This window comes from Thunnus maccoyii, chromosome 4 (assembly GCF_910596095.1).
Source record: "Thunnus maccoyii chromosome 4, fThuMac1.1, whole genome shotgun sequence".
NCBI classification, from domain to species: domain Eukaryota; kingdom Metazoa; phylum Chordata; class Actinopteri; order Scombriformes; family Scombridae; genus Thunnus; species Thunnus maccoyii.
In genome coordinates this window covers 6,741,758-6,769,358 of record NC_056536.1, presented here as the reverse complement: position 1 = coordinate 6,769,358, position 27,601 = coordinate 6,741,758, and the positions used below count along the sequence as shown (strand labels likewise).

The 27,601-nt window shown below is 39.6% G+C and overlaps 1 protein-coding gene across 11 annotated transcripts in view; it reads right to left on the bottom strand.

Annotated features, from left to right (window-relative positions):
• Positions 1-27,601, bottom strand: part of LOC121895364 — a 204,273-nt gene that overhangs the window by 158,592 nt on the left and 18,080 nt on the right. The window contains exon 2 of one of the 11 annotated variants that reach the window (XM_042408430.1): positions 14,972-15,057. The exons of the other annotated variants lie outside the window; for them this stretch is intronic. Within the exon in view, the coding sequence (XP_042264364.1) occupies positions 14,972-15,057 (86 nt within the window). The remainder of the gene's footprint in view (positions 1-14,971; positions 15,058-27,601) is intronic. 11 annotated transcript variants of the gene reach the window in all.

Here is a 27,601-nt window from a genome sequence, read left to right as displayed (position 1 = left end):
GAGGAGAGCAATTAAAATCGTGTCTGCTCTCCTTTTCTGTCCAGATCCAGAGGGAAAACAGGGAGACAGAGATTGTGTCTGGCATGAAAAAAAAATCTATCTTGTCTCAATCAGAGAAACCTATTTTGAAGGCTGAATAGAGACAAAAGAACCACTGGCTTTTATGGGACCCTCACATAGAGAATCAAGGACATTTACACCTACGGGGGGCAAAAAACACTGGCACAGAATTGGAATTTTAGGGGACACATTGTGCATTTTTAGGAAGAATTCTTACTTCAATTATACTGTAAACTAGGGCTCCAAAAAAAGCAGTCTAGATACCAACATTTCTTTATCAAAATGATTTGACCCCAAAACATGTCAGCTACAATAAAACAGAAAGTTTCAGAAATCCACTGTAAATGCCAGAATATAAATATTCATTTTAAATCCCATTGAAAATTAGATGAATTTACCATTTGAAAATCAATATCCCCTTGTGGAACGCAAACCCTTATTGTGCTTTGTTCTGTGCAGTCTAATGGAGGGTATGAATTGATACAACTTTTTCACAATACCACTGCTCTCAATCCTGCTCAGAGGCCAAATACATTCACAACGGCTGCTATGGGGCTAACCCATTGTTGCTAACTTCGGAGCTAACCCCTTCACTTTTTAAGCAGTTGGGGAAACATCAGATGTGACTTTTCATGGTCTTGACAAGCTGCAACATATATTAACTGACACACTGTAGTCTGTACTGTACATTTACTGCCAGATTGACAACTTTCTGCTGACTTTCTCCTCTGCTCTGCTCTCTTTCACCATCATTTTTGTGATGCTCGCTCTCTCGCTTAACCACTCACTCCCTTACGCTCTGCCCTATTCCTTAAAAAGGAGTTACACTACCTGCAGTTTCCCAGGCAACGACACAGACGTTACTCACGTTTCGAGACAGCGCTGCTCAGAGGCTCCCAAACTCTATTGATTTGCGAATGAATGGATATTTGGCGTTATTTTTGACATTTAAAAAAATATTTTTTGGCCTGGCGGGGGTTCTCCTTGGCGGCCCACCAGGCTTGTACTATTTTAAGTGAAACGCTGTGACTGGTCCTTATTTAAGCAGGACTTCTCAGCCTGATCAAAATCACAAGGCATTAAAAGGATATTCTTAAGTCTTTGATTGTAAAAATGTTTTTTTATTACATATTTCATTCATTAGACTGCTCTTGATTAATTGGCTTGACACAGTCTGATCAACAGTAACACTTCATGTTGCTTCTCTTGTCTTTATATATCAACTGCACAATACTGGAGGTCATACTATCGAGAGCTCCAGGTGTTCATATGAATTAGATTAAACTTACTAGGCATGTAACTGATGAAAATTAAAGAAACTTTTAAAGCTACTTTTAATAAAATAATACCACAATTCTGTATCTTTTTCTTCATAAAGACACTGAGATTGTATTGTTGAGAAGAAAACCTGAAATTTGGCCTGTTTTTTGTCAAATAAGGGGTAAGATGAACACAGTTTTCTTTATCTACCATTCTTGCATAGTTTTGAGACAACTCTTTTTTTGACAGTAGAAATGTCAGGCTTGAATGTAGCCTGTAGCCTAGCAGATCACACGCTTTAAGACCCAGTGGAATAACAAAAATACATTTAAAGGTTCTCACCCTGTGATAGCTGTTCTGCAGTCTAATCAAATATGGCAATAAAGCTATGTTGCAGAGTCTACAGTTGAGTGGTGTTTTTTTTCCTGAAACTTGAAAAGACGAATTCAAAAATCAACCAAAACAATTTTATAGATGCTTTTTTTCTACATCTCCAGTAATTGCTGACCACTTCTGTAAAGGGTTAACTCAATATGAAACAAAAAGGGTTAAATACTGTAAGTCTGTATAGTGTCAAAAACCAGGATACAAAGCAACTGCATATCAACTATAGAGAGAAAGAGAACTGCATTCAATATTTGGATATATTTTGCCTGAAGTGATGCTTTTATTGAGGAGGCAAAGTTCACACATCCAAACTGTGACATGCCTACATGTGTCAGAGAAAATTAGCTTCTATTTAAGGGGAAATTCTTTCACTTAGGTATCCCTGCATCAAAATAAGGTGCTATGTGTGAGTTTCTGTGGAGATCACAGACTGGAAGGTGAGATAAGCAGATTTTCTGGTACAGTTAATACAAGACTATAAAAACTAGATGGATTTGATTAATCATTCATATTTTCCATTCAATAAAACTATCAAGGTTTGCTCTTTACAATCATTTGGTGTATCTTGTTTTAAGTTAAATAACTACTATCCTCTATAGGACTGAAGTATTACAAGATAAACAAACTACTTGTGATGGGATTTACATGGAAACCTACTTTTTTTTTTCTCCAAACAAGAGAATTCAGACCTTTCTTACAGAATGCTTATCTGGCCCTGTCCCATCATCTTCAAACTCTCCAATCAGTGCAATCAGTCAAGACCAGTGCAATCACAGTGCCCAACAAATAGAGCTAAAATGATTGGTTAAGATTGTCAGTGTCCTACGGAGATGCTGTATGTCCAAAAAACAACTTTTCGGCCACTGAGTACTGGTTGATTTTTATTCCACTGACAGAAGTAAGTTTCTCAAGGAAAGTAATGATGATGTCTAAGATACATGCTGCTCTCTGTGTCAAAGTTACGGAGTTTGGGTTCTTTTGGGGTTTGGTTATTTGGTCTTGTCCACTTGTATTAAAACTCCCTAATCAGTGCTGCCATGTCAGGCCAGGATCACCATTTTTATGGTGGCTGAGCAGGCAGACTACTTTCACACTGAGACCAATTAGTCTCCCGGGCCTTGTTATATAAGCACATATGTCAGGACCAAACCCCTGAATAAAATGGTAAAACATTAAAATTAGATGCAACTTTTCCTACACTAACTAGACCTTAAACTTTGCTGCTGAGTTCAGTGGTGCTTTAGTGGGTTCAACTGTGATTTTCTTGACCAACAGCTTTGGGTGATAAGGAATAAACCGTGTAAGGTGTCCGAGACACAAGACAGAATAACTTGCTCTATATGATTCGCACAGTATTTGATGAAACTGTTTTTAGAACTTGCTTTAGAACATAAAATATCAAAACAACATCAGAAAGTAATGACCTAAAAAGATGTGCAGTTGGGCATTTTAGTATCGAAATATTGATATGATTTCTTTCTTACATAAACATATATCACGGTGTGGCGAATGTATTTGAAATTACAAAAATTACATTTAAAATAATCAAACTGGCACTCAAAGCCATGAAGTGTGCTCCACTGACATGCATTCCATCAGACAACATAAAATAATAACACTGCCTCATTCAAAATCACACTTGTAATACACATTTGTAATAATTAGGGCCGCAACTAACAATTATATTAATTATTGATTAATCTGCAGATTATTTTTCTTGATTGATCTTTCTAGTTTTGTCTATAAAATAGAAAAAAAGTGGGGAAAAAATCCCCATTAAAATTTCCCACAGGCAAATGCAACATATTTTATATCATTTTTAAATTTTTTAAAGTTGGAACATGCAAAGAAAAATGATTTAAAATGATTCATCAATTATCAAAATAGTTTTCAATTACCTAGTCGAGTAATCACCTAATTGTTTCAGCTAAAGCAATTATGCTAATTACAACGCTAGCCCTACAATATAACCTTGCTCAGTGATATGTCAGTTCACTCATTTCGTGTAGACAGAGATTTTTTTTTATAAACTTTGTAATATCATTGTTTATTTAATATTTCCGTTTTTAGCGACCTTTGGGAAATGAAAAGATCCATACCACTTCCTTGAGCTACAGAAAGGAGACGATTAGCCTAGCTTAGCATAAAGACTGCAAGCAGGGGGAAACTGCTTGCCTGACTCAGTCAAAAATTCAAAATACACCTGCTAGCACCTATGATCACTAATTAACACATTTGTATCTTTTTTGTTTAATCTGTGCACAAATAAAAGTGTAGAGATGACAAGTTGTGGTTTGACAGGGAGTTCTGCGCTATAACTATATCTTGGCTAACAGCGTTCTGGGCGCACTGGCTTCCTGCGGTTTTGTCATAACTGTGAAGCAGCGGAGACTCCAGCAAGTGCTGTTAGAGATTTATCATTAAATATGGACCGTAAACCCCAGGAACACATTTCAGTTTTTCAGAAACACTGATGAAATAAACCCTCAATGATAGAGTTATAGAAGATAATAATAGCTAGCCGAGATATGACATCAGGCTCTCCATACAATCCCTTAAGTTGGCTTCTGCATCTTTTTGTCCATGTAAATGACTCGGTTTGTCCCTCTTCTTGGTTCTCCAGAAATAATTGTACTTAGCTGCACTACTGTTGAAGGTCCCATTGTTCTTGCAGGTGTAAAGGACACTCTGTCCTACACTGTGTAGCATAGCTCGCTCTTTCTCCCCTCTGTCTCCCCCTCGCTCTCTCTCTCCCCCACAAAACAACCCCACCATCCCTCCCAGTGGGGGACTTGTGCCATGTGGTGATGAATAGTCAGATCTGAAGCAGGAGGACGCACAATGTAGGTCGAGCTCCAGGGGTTGTCGTCTACTGATGTGTGTATGTATATATGTGTGTGTGTGTGTGTGTGTGTGTGCATCGGGGCACTTGGGGGGGCTCCTGGGTACATGCTGCTCTCCAGCGAGTGGTGGTGATGGGGGGGTGGTGATGGAGGGTGCGTATACCTGCTACAGTATGATATATGGGGTGTCCATACCCCTTTATACACCTGTTCCCATTGCCTATTCTGTCTCTGCCTTACACACAATAATGCACGCACACACACACACACACACACACACATATACACACACTCTGCCCCCCCTGCGCCCCCACCCAGAGACAAGGTGTGGATAATCAGCTCATTTGTTATGGTGCAGTTAGATTAGCGTATGAACATATGCATGATGATGAACTGCACTGCACTGGAGCGACAACCTTGTTCGGCAGGACCACAAAGTCGCGCATGGAGAGAAGGATGGGCTAATAAACGACAGAGAGCTGCACTTTAATGACTTGGAGCTCAGAGGAAGCTGGCATGCAGTGGTGAATGCCAGGCTGAGATATGGAGGAGGTCATGTGTACTCTCGTTTTTCTCTTTTTTTTTTTCCAGCTTGCATAAACTACGTTTGATTTCACAGCTTCCAAATCTGGCAACTTTGTTTAACAATTTTGTATCCATCTTGATGCATTTATTTTGCATAGTCTGATAATGCAATATGTTAATTACAAGTCTGCATATATTGATGCTGATAATGACTATGATAAGCTAATAGCAAGCACTAACATTTGCCCCTCTGATTTATCTGTCTCTACTATTTGCCATGTGTTTTGCAAAAAGTTTGAATAATACATGTGAAAACACCTCATACCAATCAGTTGAGGTGCAGTAGTTTTTCATTCAAAATTCAAATTACCATTCAAATGTGGGGAAAAAATAAATTAATTATTCAATGTGTAATAATCAGAGAATTCAAAATTCTCAGTTTACAAGCACAACAGGCTGTGTTTTGTTCTCCAGCAGGGGGCACTGTCCTGTGTTACCCACTGCAAGCACTGCTGCTACTCTCTCTGCCAACGTAAAAATGGAGAAAAGTAGTACTGACTAGACACCAAACCATTCGAGAAGCAATGTGTGGATTCAATATCAGTGGTGCAGCAAGATGCAAGCAGAAATTAGACGAAGCACAAGAGGCATCGACATTGTCTGAGAAAATGATGAGATTTTTGACCGTTTAGGGTATTTGTTGTCAACGCTAGCTTATCGAGCGTGTGACTTGCACATATTACACAGCAGTACATTATTTTGCAGCCATAAGCACACATCAGTTGTTGAAAGAAGTTGACTGAGGAAATGTTCCTGTGGAGCACATCATCACACAAGTACTTTCTCACACAGAGCAGACCTGGGTGTGCCTCCTCTGGTGTATAGGGAACTAGACTTGTACTTAAGAAGCTTTACTGTGACACAAGTAATTTTTATCGTTCCTTCTCTTATTTCAGCCCCAACAAAACCTCCTCCTACACACTCACTCTGATTCCTCTCATTCTTTCACTTTTTACGTGTTTCATCTCTTCACTCTTCAAACCGCCACTTTTTGGTCTGAAACATTTTACAGCAGTTTGTCATACTTTTAAGAAGCCTTCTTCTCCATCTTCTCCTCCCCCTTCTATCTCCTCTCTCTTCTTCCTACAGAATCTCCCTCTTCTTGGTGCCACACTGTATTGAAACAGCAGGGATGCATCCCCCCCCCCATTGCCTTTTCATCTTCTCTCTCTTTCTCTCTCTCATCTTCCTCTCTTGTGTAACGACCTCAATCTGTCTGTCTCTGTTAGCGATCGTCTGCGACAATAATTCTGTAATACACTCAAGTGGGAAATCCTTGAAGTGGCGTCTTTCCCCTGCTCTCTCAGTCAATTCACTGACTTTATTGGCAGGGCTGTTTATCAGAAACAATATTGCCGAGGCAGAATTCAAAATAAGCAACGGGAACAAGTGTGTAACAGAGTGCAGACACATCATATGCTGTATGCTTTAGCATCCATACACGTGTGAGTATGTCTGTGTGTGTGAGTGTGTCTGCCTGCTGTGTCTGCACAAGCACTCTGGCGACTCTCAGCATCTGTGTGTGTGTGTGTGTGTGTGTGTGTGTGTGTGTGTTTTCACCACAGTATCTGAGCCTCTGCCGGCCTCGCAGCAGAACAAAACGAAACAAAACAGAGCAGAGCAGATCTGCGCTATCATCCCCAGGCAGGCCGCTGCTCTCTGTCTCTGTGCTCCGTTACCTGTTGGTCCTCATATAATTACAGCAGCCACCCTCATCCATCACAGTATTGTTGTGGTGTACGCCGAGCCCATTCTTTCTCTGGCTCAGCAGCGTTACATAAAGAAACAATAACAAAGTCTAAACAAGCACCATCCACCAGAGGAGGCGGGGGGGGCAACAGAGAGAAGGACATAGTGCGGGAGAAAACACACACACACACACAAAAGATTGTTACAGTATAGTGCAGGTTGTTTCTTTTTTGTCGTGGTTGGCAGTTTGTAATGACAACTGATACACAGCGAGCAGGAGAATTAAATATTAGAAACACTTGCTCTTTCTCTGCAATAGATGGAGCACAGTGAGGTACATAATTCACTTTTAAATCAGTTTTACCTGTGAATGACAGGTATGCTGTAGCTGAAACAAAGGCAGGAGGATAAATAGGGAGCGAGGTACAATCTGTGCACCATTATGTGAATATTGTGACGGCAAAGTGCTGCATTTTCAACCGCACAGGGTGCCGCAACCCTGTAAAGAAAGACAATGAAAAAAGAAAAGATGTATATTAAACTATAAAGGGGAAAAAAAACTCTTAAAGAATAAATAATTCTGACGTCCCTCATCTAATATCCAAATATCCAACAGATTTGGGCCGCTGCAATTAGATCTGAGATGGTCTTTTGCTCATTGATCTATGGTTTAAATAAGAAAATAATGAGAAAAACTAGCACTAAGGGATGTCCTGGTGACTTATTGGTTAAGACGCATGTAGCTGCACAGATCCACCGAATTCCAGCCAATAATATTTGTTTCGTGACACCACCTCCATCTCCCTTTCAGATTCCTGTCTATGTCTTTACTAAAAAAAAGGCAAAATGGCAAAAATGTACTTTTAATATTACTCTTTATGTACTCTTCTAAAGAAAAATAAATTAAAAACTCTTAATTGGCATAAAAGTTGATTGAATTACTTACAGATTTACAGTAGGTATATTTTACAGTGGCGATGTAGCGGCTCCTCTGCTCTGAAATAACCTGCCAGAGACCATTAGACAGGCTGAAGACTCACTTTTATTCTCTGGCTTTTAATTGTGGTTTATTTGTTTTATTTCTGTCTGTCGATTTTTGGGTTATAATTTGGCCTAAAAGTGTTTCTATTTTGCTCTTGCTCTGTTTTTTACAATTATCTGTTATGCACGTATATGTCTTTATGCTTGTATGTGTATACATACGCCTGTATTTGTGAAGCACTTTGCTGCAAAACGGGTTTGCTTTTAAAGAATAGCATTTAGAATAGCATACATCAGTTACCAAAATATGCAATTCTCAGGGAAAAAAAGCTTATATAAATGAAAGTAGGGCTGCAACTAATGCTTATTTTTATCAGTGGTTTAACTGCCAATCAATGTCCTGATTAATTGACTAATCGTATAGTCAATAAATCATCAAAACAGTGAGAAATGCCAGTCACAATATGCTGAGCACAGGGTGACATCAATAAAACTGGGCCGCAACTAATGATTATTTTCATTATTGATTAATCTGAAAATTATTTTCTTGATTAATTGTTTGGTCTGTAAAATGTCTGAAAAATGGTAAAAAAGAAAAAAAAAAAAGGTGGTTACTGTTTCCTAAAGCCCAAGGTGACATCCTCAAATGTCAACAAAGATATTCAGTTTACTATTATAACAGACTAAAGTAACCAGAAAATACACACATTTGAGAGTTTTGTTTCTTAAAAAATGACTCAAAATGATTAATCGATTATCAAAATAGTTACCAGTTATTTTTCTGCCAATCGACTAATCGATTAACCAACTAATCATTGCAGCTCTACATTTAATGTCTTTTTTTTCCCCAACCAACAGTCAACATTTACTATCACAGCGAATTCTCACAATTGAGAACCTGGAACCGTCAAATATTTGTCATTTTTGCTTGAAAAATCACTTAGATGATTAATCAATTATCAAAATAGTTGGCGATTACTTTTCTTTAAATTGACTAATCAATTAATCGACTAATCGTTGCGGCTCTAAATGCAAGTATTAGTGGCAAGTATTAGCAAGTATCATCCACTTAAGTGGAAAACCAGTATATACATAACAGCCAAATTTTTAGATCATCTTTTGAAGTCTCCTTTCAAAAATCTGTTGAGTGAAATATCGCATTAAGTTTCTGACACTCACACACACAAAACATACAGTCATATAAACAAGAGCTCCACTGAGATTTGAATTCAAACATCAGCACATTATTTTGTGTGTCACTTTACAATCTCAAACTGAGTCATTGCTTGCTTCTACTATACATTAATTAAAAAAAAAAAAACACACATGAGGAATGTTTGTGCCCTGGGATCTACCCCACTTTACACTAACATTAATAACGTCCTTTTTTTCTTCCTTGTCAACACAGATTCTGTAATTAAAAGGCAGCCGGTGTACTCTGACTGAGGTGAGCATGACCGTAACAAAGCACATGAAAAAATGAGACAGACGAGTGGGAGGAGGAAGAGATACAGAAAAAAAAACAAAACTCTGCCTCATCATCTTTAGTCTATGCTTTTAAAAATGTGATATATATTGGTTAGTAAAAATGCACTGCATGCTGTAGATGTAGGTATAAATATGAGTTACGCACAGTGGAACCATACAGCATCAACCAATATCATGCCTGCATAACCAGACTGTCTGCAAAAGTTTTGAAATTCAAAGTTTCTTTCCTTCTCTCGACTAAATTGTCCATTACATGAAAAGGCAGACTTTAATCTGGTGCACTCACTTTTGAAAGGAAAAGTAATTATTATAAAGGCAGCAGGAAACCTTCCAGACCTGTTCTTTTTAGACAGTTATTTTGTGGTAGAACAAAAACAGAACTTCACCTCTGAATTTACCTTGGTCAGGCAGTCTTATCATTAACACAGTGAGAGATGGCATGTACCCACGTGGGTGTGCATGTGTTTAAAATGTCAGCAAGACTAATGCCTCATGCTGTAAGATCTTCACTCTGCTGCCGGTTAATGGACTGGCTTTAAGTTTGGAAGCGATGGATGACAGTGAATAAGAATAGACAGGGAGAGAGACACACAGGCTCCAGTGTCAGTACTGTATACTGGTTTATGTGTGCTGAAATATTGTAGATGTTCTCTGAATTCTGGGAGTTGAAAAGCTGTGTAAATGTGCAAATGAAGCAAATAAATCAACTTTTCTGAAGTGAATTTGATGGCAGCAGTAAGACTAACTAGTAAATTTGCCACTAAGGTGAAATATATTAATTGTCACTCTTTTTCATGTGATGTTTTCACAGACCAGAGGTGAGTTTGTGTGTTGCAGGTGTTCAGTGGAGCTGAGATATTTGAAATATTCACATTTTTTGAAATACTTCAGAGAACAGAATTGTGATGAAAGAAAATAAAACTGGGTGTTCCAATTTTTACCCTTCTTACTGAAAACTGCTTCAATCAATGACTTGATTTTCCAGCAACACGTGAGGTTGCACAACGTTTTAAACTTCTGAATATATTATAATTAATTCCATTGATGCTACCTAAGCAGTGTCAACATATTATAAGCTCACAGGGAACATCAATCATTCCTTAGCTGCTTGATATGGGATGCTTCACAAATATAACAAATACAACAAGTCCTCCTAACTACACAATAAGATGTCATTGCCATCCCAAAAAATCCATATGAGAGTTTTTTGATCTGGTTTCTATCAGCAGAACAATATTTTTTGTCAGTGCCTTTACCATTAAAACAAGACTACGAGTCCTAAGCCGGGCTAGCACATGTGTGAGGCTGTACTGATGTACAGAGGTGCTATGCTGATGTTTAGCATGTCGCACCAAACACAATGTACAGCTGAGGCTGATGGGAACGTGATTAGTTTTGTAGGTATTTGGTTATAAACCAAAGTATTGGACAAATTGAAATTCAGACTGATAATGGGGTTACATAAAAAAAAAAAAAAAAGAAAAATCGGTGGATCGCCAAAGTTAGTATGATTAATTCTGGGGAATTAGAGATCTGTATCAAATTTCATGTCAATCCTTCCAATAGTTGTCAAGACATTTCACTATAAACCAAAAACTTTGACCTGCTGTTGGTCACCAAAGTAGTTAAGGTTCATCCTCTGGGGATCATGAATATCAAATTTTATGGCTCTCTATCCAAAAGTTGCTGTGATACTTCACTCAAAACCAGCTACAAAGGTCTGGGGATCCCCAGAATCAGTAGTATTCATCTTCTGACAAGTTTGAATGTCTGAATAAAGTTTTATGCACATTCATACAATATTTGTTGAAATGTTTCAGTCCAAAGTAATTGACTGAGCAGCCACCTGACAATACCGTCCCTCATGCTTTGCTGAACCAACTGTCACACTACTCCCGCCTTTGCTCCTGCCTGACTAATTCATTACTAGCACTGTTGCAAGAGGTCCTTGTCTGGGAAAGAGAAATGTTTTAACGCCCCCCTCCACTCAAAAAATGTGTTTTGCTTGTTCTTTCAGTGTGCAGAATGATGTACAGTATGTGCAGAGTTTGACACTAAAGGGCTGTTTTCACAGTTTCTCTGAGTTTAAGGTGTTACCTACAAGCGTGATTCATGACTTCACAACTAGATTGTAGCCAATCATGGTTGAGTATTCAACTTACAAAAGTGTTATATGAAAACTTGGAGCCTCTAGCACACATACACTGAGAATGGACTTTACAGTGAAGGAGAAATGTTGTGTCCAGCAGTTAAACTTTTGAAATTAACAATATTTGCATATTTATAAATTCTGGTATTCTTAATGAGGGAGAAGGAGGAGATGCCATTTTAAGGATTTTAACAAGATAATTGAACTTTTTTTTGTGGAATAACTGTATTTAGACACAAATTATTATTTAAAGTAGCGTATTTTATATAGATCTTAAAACATGGTTGGAAGAGATCTTCAAGTATTTGAACCAATCACCGCTATACTCATTTTTCCAATGTAGACAGTCTCCTGCACTGTTACAGTGGAACTCCGTTGGAAAACTAAACTCAATCACAGAGGCAAAACAATCATTTGACATTTTCCGTTCTTTCAGATGTTCAAAGCTCTTACAACACATACATGTGAAAGTGCTGATTTCCCAGACATAATTAACCTTTGTGTGGCAGTCATTTTATGTATATAAAAAAGGAGTCTGCCATCACACGTTAGGCTGTGCACTTTCTTCCCAATTAACTTTATGACCCGATTCCTCTGCTCTGTGCTACATGAACCTCGAGAACCTGTGTTCCGTCTGCAATCTACCAAGTACTGTAACTCATCAATGACTCGTTGGACGTGGAGAGTCCAAGCTAAATTGCTATGGTCAGTGTCAGCGAACACCTAGCACTCTGTTTTTGAAAAGCAACCATTCATTCCTGGAGAAAAGACAGGTATAGTAAATGTTGTTTACTGATGGCACTCTGGTATGCTTTGGCTAACTTTACATGCATATGGAATATCAAATGTAATAACAAAATGTCGAAGCTAATACACATCCTGAGACAGAAATGAGAGTGTTGACAGTTTGATTGCAGAAGTTTCTCTAGCCCCGGCCTTTAAAATAGCCACACACAATCATTTCAATATGCCTAGAATGAAAGCTGCTCTGAAGCGGTGAATACAGATCGGCCCTGACTTGATGTGATTATGGAAGTGCCAAACGGAGCAGGAAAACATTTTATAGTGATAAACGATGAGTGATAAACATCTTTGTAATTGCTCACCGCTTCGTGTCGGGGAGTGAAAATAGGCACTTGGCAGTGTCCTAGATGTCTTCACAACGCATATCATTTCTCCTTTTTATGTGCTACAAGGGAAATAAAAATTGTGTCATTATAGCTGTGAGAACGTATTTGCTTAATTTACAATTTGACCTATACAAGTTCCACATTACCTGGAGCTGTGTAACAGCCACAGTTGAATCCTAACAGTAGATGGTCATAATTTAATAAACCACATTAGGGTGTATTCATTTTCAGACAAATCTCTTTGATGTTGAGATCAGTCTGGTAAAGTACAGAGTGCTCTCATCTATTTGCACCCTAATAACACTCTGTATTGAATTAAATTTCTGAACTTGTGATGTTCATGACATCGTCCTTCATCTCTCAGTTATCTGCAGTCAAACCGTGTTTTATAATGGAGCTCACACTGAGCGAGCAACATCCACAGATTTATCTTCTGTTTGGATAAAAAACCCTCAAGATTGACACACTCGAATATAACGGTTTATTCTAACTGAAATATCACATGATAATTGGATGAATATGGCTATTTAAAAATGTATTACTACAGTGTGTTACAGCAGTTACTTTGTTGAGAGCACATGTATTAATTGACGTTTGGATTCAGCTGTTTCCCTTCTTGGTCCTGTGGGTGTGCATGAAGTTTTACAGTGAGACAAGAGCTGAAATGTAGAACAGAATTATTCATCATGATAGGAAAGCACAAACAATTGGTTAAGGAGGTAAAAATTGTGTTCATAATGTTCCCCTATAGTTTCTGTCTGTTATATCCACAAATGAATCATTCTACTTACATTTCTTTCTCCTGTTATGACTCATGGTGTGGTCCTTCATGTAGGAGATTGCTTACCAAAGTGAGTCAAGTACTGCAAGACCTTATTATTTTGATTTCCTGTTGATGGAGTACATGACAGTCTTGTCTTTTTTCATCCAGTTTGATTACTGCTGTCCAACCCAGCTTTCTATATCTTTCCAGGAAAAAAAACAAACTATGTACAGTTTTTCCAAAAATATGAGGACACATACCCTGTCCAAATACAGTATGTTTGTGGACTTTCAGTCTGAGGCTGTTTTTCATATCTTAGACTCATAGACTCCTTAGTTCCAGTTAAGGGGAATCTAACTAGTGCAATCCAGATTAAAAAAAGAAAGAAGTCAAAATCAAGGAGGCAGAGCCTGAGATATACTAACTTTTAATGCCTAGTATGGGTCAAGCTTAAACCTTGGACCCTACATTTCCCATTATGCAACTTGATAAAATCTTTCATTAGACCCTCCATACTTTATAAACACCTGTCCTCTAGATCTTCTGCATAGCAGGCATGTTGACATATTCAACACAGGTGAAACTAGTAACTTTAATTATGTTTTTTTCTCTTGATTAATCATTCATCGTTTGTTCTATGGTACATCTGAAAACAGTGAAACATGTCTGCCATAGCTTCCTAAAATCTAAGGTGACATCTTCAAATTGCCTGGTTTGTTAGACTGACAGTCCAAAGATATTCAATTTACTGTCACATAAGACTAACTAAAGCAGCAAATCCTCACAAACGACTAGCTGGAACTGGGAAATGTTTGATTTTTTTTTGCTTTAAAAATTATATAAAAGGATTAATGGATTATCAAAACAGTTGCTGATTATTTTTCTATCGATTGATTACTCGACTAATTGCTGCAGCTCTAAAAAAGATGTCTTATTTCGCTCTTAACAGAAAATAAAACATATCTGTAAGCCTCCAAAATTAGAAGACATGACACAATTCAGTGCAATAATAACATGGGTTCAAGAGTAGCACCTCAGATGTTGTTTGGAGTCAAAAGTCTGACAAAGTTTTGTGTGGAACAAGGCAAACAATGATGTCCTGAGACCAGAGGTCATTTTTTCTGGGTATTATACAAGACCAGAAAGAGGACATGATTTTTACTGGCACATCCAAACATAGTCTGTAAAAAATCCAGACAGATACAATGTCGAGCATTTTCTAGTTATTATTACATTACCCCACTTTCCCCTGTTAAACCAATCCCATCCTATTAGTGTGTGTGTGTGTGTGTGTATGTGTGTGTGTGTGTGTGTGTGTGCATGGTTTGGGAGTTGTGCTTAATAACCCACTTTCTGCTCTCAGACAAAAACATAGCGTACATCTTGACAGGCACAGGAGTATTGGGCATACAGTAGGGTTCACACAAGCACACACACACACACACACACACACACACACACTGCATGTCTATTGTACCACATCCACAATTGCAGCCAGCTTTGTTCCATAATACATAGAAACTCTTTCATATTTTCCCTCCACATGTACTATACATTACAGCAGAGGATAGCTGATGAGGGAATAGTTACAGGATTATTTCAAGGTTGCATTTTTACATTGTTGTCTCTGCCTCACTTGTGCTGATATACACAGCAGGGGGGCTCTCTGTAACCATGCTGCTGTACAGTCTGTACAGTGTGGAGGGGCTGCAGACACACACACTGAATGAAGAAACAGAAAAATAAAGTTGAAAAGGGAACAGAGGGAGAACATAATAGCGGGCTGATGCTGGCGGTCAATATCACAGGCTTAATTATAGCAGATGGACAAAATATCTTTGGAATTGAATTTCATAAATCATGTAAGAAGTGCTTACACTCTCATTAATTTAAAGTGATACAGGTAAATATCCTTTTGCAGTTGAAGCAGAGCCCTGTGTATCGATTCTCTGTCATTCTGCAGCCTATGGCGAATGCCGTGCCATCATTTATAGACAAGGTGCTCGACTTATCACACCCTGAAGCCATTATTACATTCAAGATTAGACTATGAATGATTAAAATGAACCAAGGTTGGGCTATTGATTGAAATCAGGAAACTCAAAACACTCAGCGTTCGCCTCAGATGCGTTTATAGATTTTGTTTTGTTTTGCCCCATAGGCTACACACACTCTGTGAGCACTTCAGCACGGTGAGCTTCTTTTTTTTTCTGTGAGTGTCTTTCTCCCACTCTGGATGAAAGACAGCACATCTTTCGAGGTGTTATAAAAGATTACAGAATGCAAAGCTTGATAAAATGGCAGCAGTGCTCATTAACCAGCTGCAGAAAACACCTCGGCTGTGCTGAAATTACTATCGGGAGCAGGGGTTCATAAAAGATTAAAACAAACTTGGACATCATCATCGGAAACATCGCGAGACTACCAGGCAAAATGCAAAATATGGAGTGGATTAAAGTGTACTGCAGAGTTTGCATAGACTTCTGTCCCAGGGTTTCCACCAGTGTATTGTAAGTTGACCTCCCGTCAGGCCTAAGTATCAGGGAATTTTAAAAAAAACAACTATTTTAAGATGTTTTCTAAACTAAAATGTGTTATACAAGTAGTGTAACTCCTTTAAGGAATGGCTCAGTGCATAGCTAGTGCTAGAAAGAGAGGGACAGAGAGCGTGTGTGGCTGTAAGGCTGCATCGAACAGAGCAGAGAGGATGAAGTTGGCAGTATAGCTGTGAACAGTACAGTGTGTGTACAATTTAGGTTATTTGTTGGTGAATAAATGCTACAACGCCTCAAAACCCAAACCAAGTTCCCATGTCTTGCTTGCCACCCAGTAGGGATGCCACGGTGAGGAAATTTTCCCACCGGTTAATAATTTGTGACAACCCCAGTGTGACTGGTTACACTGGACATTTTACAAGAAAAGATATTTATCGATGACACTCAATATTTGTTGAGTGCTTACTTTGATCTTTAACGTTAGATTTTTAGTTTAGATCTTCCCCTTACTTATGAGTTAGTGATGGTGGGATTTAGGCGCATCTGTGTGGGCTGTGGTGCACACAGACACAGGGACAAACCAGAGGCTGCTTAGAACCAGAACCGGAGCAAACCCCCTGCCATCGGGAGAGAGACACACCAAGAGCAGGCAGAGAGCGGGAGAGTTTCTGCCGAAAACAAGCACCGAGACCCAAGGAGGCATGAGAGCAGTTGCTCGCTAACAGCTGTGTGTGTTTACAGCAGAGAGCAGGAGGGAGGACACTCCACTACTCTGCGCCGTGACTCTGCTGCTACTGACGGTCACGAAGCAGACACTTTCAGTTTATAATTGTAGTGTCCGTCATTCGACTAGGTATTGATAACAAGCTTAGTATTTTACAAATTAAAGTTTTTTCAGTGGATGAACGTGGGCGGTGATACAGGAAAATGAAGTCTTTGTCTATTAGAAAAAGCAAATCGATGGTGGGGGTGGTGGGCAGGTAATGTAATCGGTGTATGCCCGACCACTGTGTATCACACCTTTACACACAGTAACATGTTTTGCTCATCTATTGCCCCTCCATGTAATATGAATGTCGACAACCGCTCCTGTCATTTTGAAATGGAGTTCTTGAGTCTGATTGAGTGTCTTGGCCTGAAGCGGCATGTTGTTGTCTCTACTGACACCAGGGGGTGCACACTTGACCTGGTCATCACTGACTCTACCCCCATCAATAACCTACAGGTCTATAATCTGAGGGTGTCCGACCATAAGGTGGTCTCAATGGATTTCACATTCCTGTCACCCCCCACTAAACCTAGGCTAAGCATCAAATGCTTTTTCTGAACAGGAAAAGCTTTGACCAAGCCATCATGACTATGGACCTCCAGCACATCAACTGCCCAGCTTCTGCATCAGTGGATGAACTAGTGGAACTCTACAATACATCTCTGAGCAGTGTCATTGGTCTTCATGCCCCTGTCAAGGCACATCAGTATTTCCCCAAGGTTGAGTGGTTTGGCCTGGCGGGGGAGTTGGCAGCCACACATTTCTCTGTTCTAACTGCTAACTTCGGAGTTAACCCCCTTCACTTTTCCAGCAGTTGGGGAAACAACAGACGTGACTTTTCTTGGTCTTGACAAGCTGCAGCATTTCTGAACTGACACACTGTAGTCTGTACTGTACATTTACTGCCAGATTGACAACTTTCTGCTAACTTTTTCCCCTGCTCGTTTCGAAACAGCACTGCTCAGAGGCTCCCAAATGCTATTGATTTCCGAATGAATGGATATTTGGCATTATTTCTGGCAATTAACAAAAATATTTTTTGGCCTGTCGGGGGTTCTCCCTGTACTATTATAGTGGAAACACTGCACGAGGTCAATTTTTCACGCTCTACTCCCTGGTTCACTCATGACCCATGAATCGACCAATGACTCATGAAAAATAGCTGGACGTGCCCTGGAACAATGCATCAGACCCGCTGGCCTTGCTGTCCATAAACTGGCCTTCCGTGAACATCAAAGGACAAAGACAAAGTCCCTTAAAGATGCTCGGTCACATTTTTACTCCAATCTAATTGGAGCATCTTTTTTTCCATCATAAATCATCTCCTGAAGCCACAATCATTTTCCCCAACTGAGGCTACAGAAGAGCGATGTAACAGCTTCATTGACTTTTTCAGAGCCAACACATCCGCTCTCTGATGTCCAGCTCTGCCTCTCTGCCTCCTCATGTCATCGACCCTCTGGAAGCTTGCTGTCTCTACTCCATTTTACTGGCAGAGCCACATTGAGGAAATCCTCAGGAAGATGAAACCCTGTACTTGTGCCCTGCATTCCCACATCTCTGCTTAAATCATACTGTACATCCCCATTCTCAGCCCCCTGATCACCCAAACTGTCAACCTTTCTCCTTTCGAACTGGTACTGTTCCATCTGCCCTCAAGGTCGCAGTCATCCGCCCCCTCCTCAAGAAGCCCACCTTGGACCCAGAAGTTCTTGCCAGTTACAGACCTATCTCGCACATCCCTTTCCTGCCCACGGTGTTGGAGAAGGTGGTTGCTTCTGAGCTTCAGGACTTAAACAAAACAACCTATTTGAAAAATTTCAGTGAGGTTTTTTTTTTAGCACACAGCACTGAAACAGCTCTGCTCAGGGTTGTGAATGACCTGCTGTTGGAAGCTGATGCAGAGTCCCCTTCTCTCCTGATTCTCCTTGACCTGAGCACTAAACATTTCATACTGTGGATCACACTTTCATCTTAGAGCGCCTCCACACCACCATTGGACTATCAGATTCTGCACTTGGTTTCAGTCCCTTTCCTGGATGCAGGTCAAGATCGCTCCCTGTCACCTGTGGTGTTCCACAAGGATTGGTTCTCGACCCTATCCTTGTTTACCCTTTATATGCTCCCCCTTGGACGTGTCACCAGCAGATATGGGATGTCTTTTCATTGCTATGCTGATGATATCCAGCTGTACATCAAAACTGCAGCCATGTCACGCCTCAACACCTGTCTTAGAGAGATAAAGGCTTCGATGAGCACAAATTTCCACCAGTTAAATACCTCATCTCACCTTTGATGGCCAGGACATCCTCCTTTCCTCCTCAGTCACTAATCTGGGTGTTAGGTTTGACCCTCAGCTGACTTTTGATGACCATATGCAAAAGCTCTTTCTACCATCTCAAAAAAATCTCTTAACTCCACTCCTCTCTTACCCTGTCAGATGCAGAGAAACTTGTCTATGCCTTTATTTCCTCAAGACTGGACCACTGCAATGCACTCTTCACAGGGATCCCTGGCAGGAGCATCAAGAAGCTCAAGTACATTCAGAACAGCGCTGCCAGGATCCTGATGAGAGTGCAAAAACACAAACATATAACACCACTTCTGTTTTCATTGCACTAACTCACTGTCTCCTTCAGGATTGACCACAAAGTCCTGCTACTCACATACAAATCCATCAACAGACATGTGCCTCCCTACCTATAACGAACTGATCTCCACCCACACCCCGAGATCTGTCAGCAGCTTGCTCGTCCGGGCCTCCAGTACTAAGTTCTGCACCATGGGGGTTGGAGCCTTCTGCTCTGCTGCACAACACTTGTGGAACAGCCTTCCTAACAATTGGAGGGCTGTACAGACCCAGTCTCTTTAAAAATTAAAAAAAGGCTTAAAAACCTCTCTATTAAGGAAGGCTTTTTCATTTTAACTGTTATTACTATTTTCTTTATGTTGTGTGTTCTATGTTATTAATACGTGTTAATTAATATGTTAATAATAGCACTTTGAGTTTCACTATGAATGAAAAGTGAGGTAAAAATTAACTTATTATTATTGTTATTATATTATAATTAAGTTAATGCAAATCAGCCACATAGATGACAAATCATTTAAAGAAGACAACGTATGATGAAAAGACATTACATTGCATCAAAAATACCCAGAAAGGCCTGTCACAGAGAGATAAGACTTGATAGAATACTATCAAATTTTATTATAGTCTTTCAGATTGCCAATCAAGGGGAGCAATTTAGTTGGGAGTCATTCAAGCGGAAATTGGTGTGTTGACGTGTCAGCTAACAGGTGCAGGATCGACATAGTGTAAATGCTTAGAATGACAAACATGTTGTTTGTAATAAAAGAATACATTCAATTTCCCTGCCTGACAGGCTGTGATATGGATGAGGATGTGAGCTCATTTCCTCCATTTTGCAGCTAAACTAAGTAAGTAAGACTATTACAACTTTCCCCCCCACCCCCCTCCGTCAGGTCAGCCAGTTCAGGGCCAAGAGGGAAAGTAAGACAGATGGATGGAGGAGAGGAGTGAGAAACATCGGTTCACACATAGACAGCCACCTAGAACACCCAGTTGCAACACACAGGGGAGTATTGAGCTATGTATAGTTTAGCCACCGGCGACCCTGGTTGGCTCAGTGGTGGTCCGGCTAAGAGAGTCAGGGCTGGAGAAGAACCAGGAAGGAGGGGGGAGTGTGAGATAGGAAGAACAGTAGTTTAAGAAATAAAATCTTATCAACAAAACCCAGATACTTAGTTTATAAAGACTCATAGAACACTGAGAGAACTAGATCTGCAACTATCAGTTATTTTCATTATCAATTAATCTATTAATTATTTTTTGAATAATTATTTAGATTGTAAAGTGTAAGATAATACGTGAGAAATGCCCTTCACAATTTCCGAGAATCCTCGTTGATGTTTATTATATTATAGATATATTTTTCTATATATGTTTAGGCAACTCAAAGCACTTGGTTAAGCTCAGGAAGAGATCGTCTTAGTTAAATCTAATAATGATTTTGGTATTGCATGTGTGTATGATAAAGTGAATGGAAATATCTGTGAAACTAAAAATACAAGTTTTGAATTCCAATATCTGTTAACAGCAAATCCCACCAGCCAAGTGTAGTCACTCTATTTTTGCCTCTAAAAAACACATCTTCTTCACATCCTGGATGGGTAATTACTTAAATGAACTCTATTATAAAAAGTCTGGAGGTTTTCTGATGATGGGTGAAATTACTTGGCTAAAATGGCAGCTCTACTGTGTTATGAAACACATCCATGGCTGCTTTCAAAGTAGGAACAAAATAATCTATGACACTACTGATGCTTAATCATTATTCCTGATGCAGGAGGAAATGGAACTGGTGAAATAAGCCACTTTAGAAACAAATTACTGTGGATGAGCAAGTATGACGGTATAGGAGAGTAAACATTACACCAGCTAGCATGTTAACATTGGCATTGTTAGTATATAAGCCTGCTGACATTTGCATTGAGTTCAAAGCAGCACGGTGCCTCACAAAGCCTCTACTGTACCACTGTTGTACTGTCTTAGTCTTGTTGAGATGAGACTGGAAGCCATTGTTTTCACTCATCGCTCAAACACAGTTTAAAATCTTTATCATCTCTGCATAACATTAAATATTCATGATTAATTAACAACAATCAATATGTTAAATGGTCAATCAAATGTCAGAAAATATATATTATATTATTATTTATCAAGAGTTTAACAACCAAATAGCTGTCAAAGGATTCTAATTCACATGTTACTGAATCCTGATTGGTGCAAGTATTTGACATCACCATTTTTCATCACCAACTGAGTCCTGCCCACTGCCCACTGTGAGAAGAACATAGACAAAATGCAAAAATCTTTCATGTGATTAAATCAAAACTGTTGGAACTTTGGCAAAAAACTTATATTATGTCTTCATGTAAGATTCTATAACTCATAGAAAGAAGCTGATTGAGACAATAGGCTAAATGCCCTTTAACTGATCCCAAAATAATGCCATTTTTAGCCCCCATCTTCTCAGTCAGTTACTGCCAACTATAAAACCTCTGTGTGTTTATAACTGTCTGCACTGCTGATACCGCAATCAATATAGAGGCACAGAAAACTTACATTACATTGCTTATGTTAACCTGCACTTAAATGTAGGCCTACATCCTGTACACCACTGTGTTGCAGTGGTGTTGGAATTACTACTAATGCCGGGATCAGACAACACAAATTCAGCCTGATTTTGTTGTCGCAGACAAATTTCCAGAGTTGGATCTGATGATGATTGTCAGGAATGACGAGTGGGCCTTGTAGTGTGACATGATGAAAGAACAGTTATATGGCGTCCAGGACACCCCTGACATGCTGGACGAAAACTCTAGCATGTCAAAACTTTTTGTATTTTCCTGCCTAGTTTTACATCTCCAACAACATATTCCTTGACGTTGACCAGTAGGATGACGGAGTGCTCTCTGGCGCACATATGTAAACACCGACACAGAAAGTCAAAGCTGTCCAGCGGCTGTCCGACCGAGCTGAGCTGCATTTACAGCGGGGAGAGCAGCAGCTCATCTCCACCTCCTCCACAGGCAGGAAAACCTGCCATCAAACATCAGTGACCGTTTTCTTGATCAGGTTTTCTTGCCTGAATCTGGGTAGACGACTGGTGGTTAATTTGAATTGCGGAGATATGTGAACTTGGCAAACTTGTTTTTTTCTGTTGTCATTTTCAGCCGTAACTGTAACGCTTGAAGATATATAGTTTAACACGTGGAAAGTCCTACCTGATGATATGAAGAGCTGCAGTTCCATCAGTATGTTCAAAACCAAATTAAAAAATCTGCTGAAAACTACCCAGCTCTGTAACCACTCAACCTAAATTTAATCTCATGGTCTTCTCATGAACACAAATAACTTTGTGTTTTGTATTATGTGTCCTGTGTGTTTTTTGCTTTGTACTGTTTGTTATTGTGCTGTTATGTTTTAATTGTGACCTGCCTAAGGGACTGCAGATGAAAATTAGCTATAAGCTAATGTTTAACACTGTACATTGTCCCAATAAATACAATACAGCCAAATGCGGCTCAGCTCGGCCGGACAGCCGCTGGACAGCTTTGACTCTCTGTGTTGGTGTTAACGTATGTGCACCAGAGAGCACTTCAGTTATAGTGATTATGAAACCAACTAAAATTTAAAAATATCTTTGTATCTTCATTTACCAGAATATACCATTCCCAAAACCCAATAATATTTCCCCCCACATTTCTTTTTGGAGCACAAGACTGCCAGCATCACACGTAGCACTTCTGTAGCCATAACTGACAATTTCTTGACCTTCCTCCCCCATGAACTATGAACTTGTGCAAGGTCCTGAACAATGATTGGTTGGGATCATACCTGTAGTGTTGCCAGTCTTCCTACCAAGACACAGCAAGAATTGGTGGCACTATGATTACCTAATCTGACATGGTGACCATCGTGAAAGACAAAAATATTGTGTAGTCTGATCCCGGCATTAGTCAAATTTGGATTGTTTTATATGTTGTCTTCTTTCTTCTATTAGGGATTTGCTGAAACCTCAAAAGTTACTTACTTTACTGTGATGGCATCAGATTTGACTCCGATTGACTTGAAATGAGACTTGTATGCTTTTCACCATATATGTGCACCTGCGTATGTGTGTGTATTGTTAGTGTACCTGCCTGTGTGTATTTGCTGGGAGCAGCAGGGAGAGTGGAGAGGCTGAGAGGCGATGAGAGGACCACCGCCAGCGAGTGTCTGACTTAACAGAGATAAGAGGTAGGGTCATCCAGAACACCCGTGCTCCACTGGGGAGGGGAAATGGCTGCTGGGCAGTCCCTGACCCTGGATCAGAGTCGTACAGCCGGGAAGAAATGAGACGTGACTAATGGAGACACTGCAGGCTGACCCCAGATCAGCAGAGAGCTGAGGGAGAGGAGGGGGCAGGAAGGATGGAGGGCGAGGAGGGGGGAGGATGTGTGCTGAATGAGGTGAAGCAGATTGAGGCTTAGAAGTGGGGTGTAAGGTGTGAGCATTTGTGTGTCTATGTTGGTGTATGTATGTGTGGAACATGTTAAATGTGACTCCTGAGATAAAGAAAGTGTTTTTAGAGAGTGGAGAGCAGGGATCTCAGGTGTGTCAGAGCCCCTGCAGTGACAAATACAGTTTATATTCACTGACACAGAAGAAGTGACAATACAAAAAAAAGAGAGAGAGAGAATGGAAGCAGTGTAAAGGAAGGCTTAGTGGGAGTTACATGCCAGCAAGGTACAGATTTGCAGTTTTAAATAGGTCCCCCACAGACTCCACTGGAATTGCTGGGGCCTGCAAAGCTCCAAAGGTATTTCCTTACAGAGGGCCATCAGTGGGCAGATACTAGATAAGCATTTAATGAGTCAGATTTGCAAACCACACAAAAAATTGCTGATTAGTCTGGGTTTCAGCTGCTAGGCTCAGCTGATCATCTGTTTTCCACACTAAAATCTCAAAATGAAAACTGAGCACACCAGATACACTGAAGACAGAATGGGCTCACTTCAGGATATAATAATTTGTAAAATGAATCACTTCTACTAAAATGTACTTTCTTTGCTTGTCAAATCATAATGTCACAAGATATTTTCTTCATCCTCTCCACTCCTCTCTCATCTGATGGTTCTTCTAGTTGACTCTCTTAATTGGATCACACTCTGCCCTCTGTTTCCATCACCCTTTTCTATTTTCACTTCAGTTAGGTGATTTTGAGACAAGACTAGGTTTGTAAAAGTTTAGAACCTGTCATGCCGTTATTCTGTGTTGCTCTGTCTACAATGACGTAGCTGAAAAAACAAGAGCAATAGTCTAAAGCCCGGTTTGCAGTTCTGTGAGACTGCACTACCTGCAGAGTGGTGCTTTGAGTTTAAGTCAGTATGCTAACATGCTCACAATGGCAATGTCAGCATGCTGATGTTTAGGAGGTGAAATGTTTACTGTGCTCACCAATTCTGTCCGGACCAAGGTGGTGGAACGGCTGACCAAAGACAGACGGCCATTGTCATCTTAAGAGTCATGCAGCTATCATTGCAAAGAAAAAAACTAAAGAAAACAATGATTCGACTGACAAGATGAGATTCGATTCAGTTTTCCCACCTCAGCCCACCACCTGACCTGATAAATCAGATTATTTTTCTTTATTACCTCCCTGAAAATCTTTTTTTTTTCCCTGACTTCCAATGGTTTAATTTCTTACCTTGACACGGTGATGTACAGGTGTACTCCAGGACCCTGTGACATCATGGTCAGGTGTGGTTACAGGTGCAATAGAGCAGCCTTCTGACTGTATCCAGCTATAGCCATCAGTGATGCTGGGCACGATCAGAAGTCAAGATCAGGGAAGGCAGCGAAACACTGATTTTCAAGTTACTCCTAAAGCATCCCAGCTCTGTTCTGCCTGCCTTTGTTTTGATGACTGTTTGTCACCTGTTTGTCTGCATTTGCCCACCAGACTGCCTTCATGTTGCAAAAACTAAACTTGGCTTCTAATTAAGAAACAATTGTTCTTTCTTGACTTATTTTATTTGTTGAGTTTGCTTTTAGTTTCAAATCCTGTGTTAATTTGTAACAGAGAGCAGTAGAGATGCCCAGCACAACACAGCTGTATGTTCTTATGACTAAATTATATTACTAGCCGAGTATGTACATCTATAGCTTATAGTGCCTTTCAAGAAGAGGATACTGTAACAAAAGGCAAAGGAGAAGAGATGCCATTAAAAGAGATGAAAGCTGAGTTTTCCAAACAGAAATGCTAATACATAAACTTTCTTTTGGATAAATGTAGGCAGAGGTTTCAAATTAGTACCAAAAGTCATTATTAGGATAAGGGAAAAGGATGGTGCATTTGAGGGAATAACTTTATTTCACTACAGTATGTGCCAAAATATAAGTATTTTCTGTTATTCATGACCTTACAGAAAGGCAAACTATTTTTCACCTGTCCAGCTCATACAGACGTTCCAGCTGACACCTTCACCTACTGAAGAGTTTAAAAGTTGCCAAAAGTTAGTTCTCCTGAACTCTGAGTTGACTGCCACAGAGTTGGAACATACTGTTTACACAGTGTATGCCACACAGCTTCAGTGAAGCTACTTTTTCTTTTCCAACTAACCTCTGTCTGTTTTTCGATCTATTTTCCACAGATTCAACACAGCAGCAAATTTCAGCCTCCCTACCAGAGCGCTGGCTGTTCTGACTGACCCTACACCAGACCTGTAATTATAAAAAGTTTAATAGTACGGTATGTTTCCCAACTAATTTCCATCTACTTGTCAAAGTTTTGACCTATAATGGAACTAGGCATCTCACACCATTGCTATGTGATGAAATAAATAGTCTCAAATAATAATACAATAGATTCAATTATTCAGTACAATTTGGTACAGTACATCAGCACAACAAAGGCACAAATATGAAAACAGTACAAAAATCCAAAGACAGTTTCTCTGAGTTGTTTTAAATAAATTTGAAAAACAATGGCAGCATTGAAAAGCGAGGCAAACCTCCAAGAGAACAGTAGGAGCTTTTAATTTTGGCAAATAGCAGCGTGACAAGGCTTTTCATTGGCAACAATAAAAAACTAAAATAACATCAGTAACATTAACCTTAACGTCCCCACAGATACACGGAATTCTGGTACATTATGACTGAAGTGTAATGCTCACTTTGCAGCAGATCTAAAGTTCAGCTTGATGGTGAGTGGGAAACATTTTGCTTCCAGGATATGTTATCTTATTCTGTGGTTTAATATTTGTGTTTGCCAAGAAATCAATATATTCTTCGAGTATGTTTTGACTCATGTTATAATTAACAAAAAAAAGAAATTCAAGTTTTACTAATTTAAAGGTATAATATGTAATTAATCCACATTAAAATGTCTAAAAACAACTAGACCTATATTATATATTTTGTTGAGTTGTGTACTTACACTATCCCAAATGTTTCCAACAATTTTCAAACCCAGAGAAATCTGTAATTTAATCAAAGTAACAGACCATTTCATTTGGTCGCATGTCAATGGCGTCATACCTCCTCTACCAAAGAGTAAACACACACAAGATGCATTCGGCAGCGCTGTGTTTGTCCGTTACAATGGCGTCTACCAAAGAGTAACTATATCTTTTAGCCAGAAGAAGGATTTTAGTCATTGGACTTCTGGAAATAAACTGGGCAAATGTTAGCAGCAGCTCAGCTAACAGCCCCTCCAGGAAGTCCGGTGGTCACCAAACATCGTCAGAGAAATATTGATTTTTTAAGTGAAACAGCTTTAATTAGTATTTTTACCTGTAATCTCCAGGTCCATTTGTTCTGGAGAGGAGGAGACCTCTGCGGGTACTTCGGCTCCCGGTAAAAACATCCCGAATGATTTACACTGGAGTAATCCTATCCCGGTGAAGCTGGTTATTTAACAATAAAGACAACTATTCCCATGATCCCTTGCTACTTCACACCGTCATTACACTCCATCTTTTGTTATTGTTTTGATTGAGAGACCCCTAGCGGTTGAAATTACATATTGTGCATTTACCAGTGACAACGCCCTTTATCTGTGTTCTCCAACTGACAATGTGGGTACTGGTAATTTGAAATAATTTGCAGTATTTGTGTGGTTGGTCATTAAAAATAGTTCATACAATCACTTCAGTTCCAACAACCACACAGCTGACATTATTAGTCATTGTGAATCACAGCTGTCAATCAATGCCCACACAGAGCTACTATGAGTCTTCAAATCTTATTAATGGAGCAACAATTTCCAAACTGACTAACAGCACATTTATCATAGGGTCTGCATTTAGAGATTGAGACCATAATGACTAGTTGAAAAAAATGACTGACTTAGTATTTCTAGAGAGAAGTTGAGCCTTTTTGAATGGGAGTCCATTAGAGCCAGCATCTAGCGGCAGTCGGTGGTATTGCACT